General features: G+C 38.9%; 1 protein-coding gene across 1 annotated transcript; it reads left to right on the top strand.

Moving 5' to 3' along the window:
* Positions 1-387: 387 nt before the first annotated feature.
* On the top strand, positions 388-1241 carry LOC149815261 (embryogenesis-like protein). The gene has a single exon (XM_089988540.1). The coding sequence runs from the start codon at positions 427-429 to the stop codon at positions 931-933; it is 507 nt and encodes a 168-aa protein (XP_089844666.1). The 5' UTR covers positions 388-426; the 3' UTR covers positions 934-1241.
* The last annotated feature ends 1379 nt before the right edge of the window (positions 1242-2620 follow it).

Raw genomic sequence — 2620 nt, 5'->3', positions numbered from 1 at the left:
CAAAACTGGGATAGAAATGGCAGTGGACCCGGGTGGAAGAGGGGGACAAGGTCTCATGTTCTGCCTTCCGTCGTTAAAGAAAAAGAGAGAAATGAGAAGAAATGAAAGCTTGCGTTAGTGGAATGAGATGAAGAAAAGAGAAAAAATTGGGAAAAAGAGTTTTATATTAGGGTTAAGAATATATATATAATTTTATAATATATTTAAATGTATAATAATAATTTTTTAACATAGATCGGGGCAGGGCGAGGGCAAAGTTCATCCTTTCCGATCCATTCCTCGTTTCATGTCCTCTCAGGTGAGATATTGCTCAAGTCACTATCCCGTCTTGTCCAAATTTCCTGGATAAGTTGCCAATGTGGTGATGTTCACCCTTAATTCTGTTGGACCCAGAAACTCTCTCTCTCTCTCTCTCTCTCCACGAAGATGACTGTCCTCTCGCGCATTCCTCTCAGAAGAAGTTTTTCCGCATACCATCTTCGATCAATCTCGACATTTCTAGCTAACCACAATGCTTCTCCCTCACTTTCGTCCCCAGAAACCCGATTTTCGAAGATATCCATCTCGTTTCCTAACGATTACATCCCTCAAATCCATGTTTTCAGCGATGCCCATCTTGGGATATTGACGAATCACGGCGGTCTTAGGCGATTTTCGAGCGAAACTACGCCCGTAGATTACGAAAAGGAGGTGGACGAAATTAATCTCAAGTTCGCGGAAGCGAGGGAGGAGATCGAACTGGCCCTGGAGTCGAAGGATACGGTATATTTCGACGACGAGGCCGATACTGCGAGGGACGCGGCGAAGGTCGTGTTCGACATGTTCGAAGGGCTATCCGCGCGGTTGCCGGAGAACGAGAGGCGAGCGTTGAATCGATCCATGGGTCTCAAGATCGAGCAATTGAAGGCTGAGCTTGAGCAGTTGAATGAATGATGAGGTTGGGGATTTTCCCCCTTTTCTTTTCTTGTTTTTATTCAAAGATTTTGATGATGGGTTCCTGGTTTTTGGGTGTTTTTTGTGGAAGCTAGAGATGGGTACGTATTGAATCTCTTCTTTCTAATGTTAGATTAATGATAAAACTTTGTGATGAAAAGGATCGATTTTAGTTTCTTTAGTTCCCTTCTTTGTCTTATTTGTTTTAATTGTTAAGTGGTTGTACTTAAGATACTATGTTGCTTTTAACAAGCTAATAAGGACCCCACAATTGAAATAACAAAGCACCCAAAAGTTTTTAGTGAGAGAATTTGTTAATCTAATCCTCCGCTTTGTTCACTTTATCATGTATGAAAGCACCCTGCTGCATGAAGGAACATATGTTCATTTTTCTTCGTTCATGTAATGTTTAATGTTTACATTAGACACCCTGGATGCTATAGGTCGAAAATCGCAATCAGAGTATGGCTTCTAGCCAGTCTTTTTTTATAATTTTTGAAATTGGGCAAGATCAAGTTGTTATATCAGACGTGGAAATGAGAAAATGTTGGAATTAGTTGGGATATAAAATTATGTACGGTAGATGTTACAAGTTGCAGATGGTTATTGTTTTCAAGCCGTGTTGCTGGTCTTTAAAAACTTTTTGATACCGTAGCAATCAATCTAGCTTTTCACTATTGACTACAATAGGCCACAAGAACAAACAAAGTAAAAGGCCCAATCAGACCAAATACTTGTTTGCTGAATATGCTGGGGCACTTTTTTTGGACATTGGGAGGTCTTTACTGATTTTTTTGAGGTAAATACCTGACTATTAGTCTAGCAAGTAGCATAGGCAAATGTCTTTGATATGGCTTTAGTGCTGTCAGGACTATGACAATTGTATGCTTTACAGATTATCTATTTTAATGTGGATAACTGATTAATATTGTCATGTAAAATCATTTTTTCTTGGTCTGGTTTTAGAAGAAGTGTCTTCCACGGTGAAAGGAATGTAAGAATGACCAGTGGAGAATGTTTAAAATTTGAAGCATAAACAGGACTTTGTCTCAATTCCTGATTATCTGCCTGTTATACCAGGCTTCTGACTTGAGTTTCGGCTAAGTGGGTTAACTAGAGTAATGAATTGAGACATTATGCCTCCAGACACTGCTTATGAATATCCATTAATGAACGATATCATGGATGTTAAGATAAGTCGACCTCTTAAAGTTTTATTTATACTTAAGGTTGTTTTTGGTATTTTCTAAATAATCAGGGACCCATATGTAAATATATTCATTTGGCTAATCTCTATTTAAACAATAGGAGATTAGACCTAATTAATGAGTGTAGCTGAGATGCGTATGCTGAGATGAATGTGTGGAAATACAATAAAAGATAAGATTCGGAACAAGGAGATACGTAAGAAGGTAGGCGTTGCACCCATTGAAAATAAGATGAGAGAGAATCGTTTACGGTGGTTTGGACATATTCGGCGAAGGCCTAATGATGCTTCAGTTAGAAGGATGGAGAAATGGGAAAATATATTAGTTAAAAGAGGTCGGGGTAGGCCTAGGAAGACATGGATGGAGGTGATAGGAAAGGATATGAATGCTTTGAACCTCACCAAGGACATGGCATTGGATAAAAATGATTGGAGGAGAAGGATTCATGTGGAAGACCCATAATGATTTTCTTTTTTGGT

Source organism: Nuphar pumila, chromosome 15 (genome assembly GCF_984573655.1).
Source record: "Nuphar pumila chromosome 15, dmNupPumi1.hap1.1, whole genome shotgun sequence".
NCBI lineage: Eukaryota > Viridiplantae > Streptophyta > Magnoliopsida > Nymphaeales > Nymphaeaceae > Nuphar > Nuphar pumila.
The sequence above is the reverse complement of the archived record's forward strand: the minus strand, read 5'-3'. Positions and strand labels throughout refer to the sequence as shown.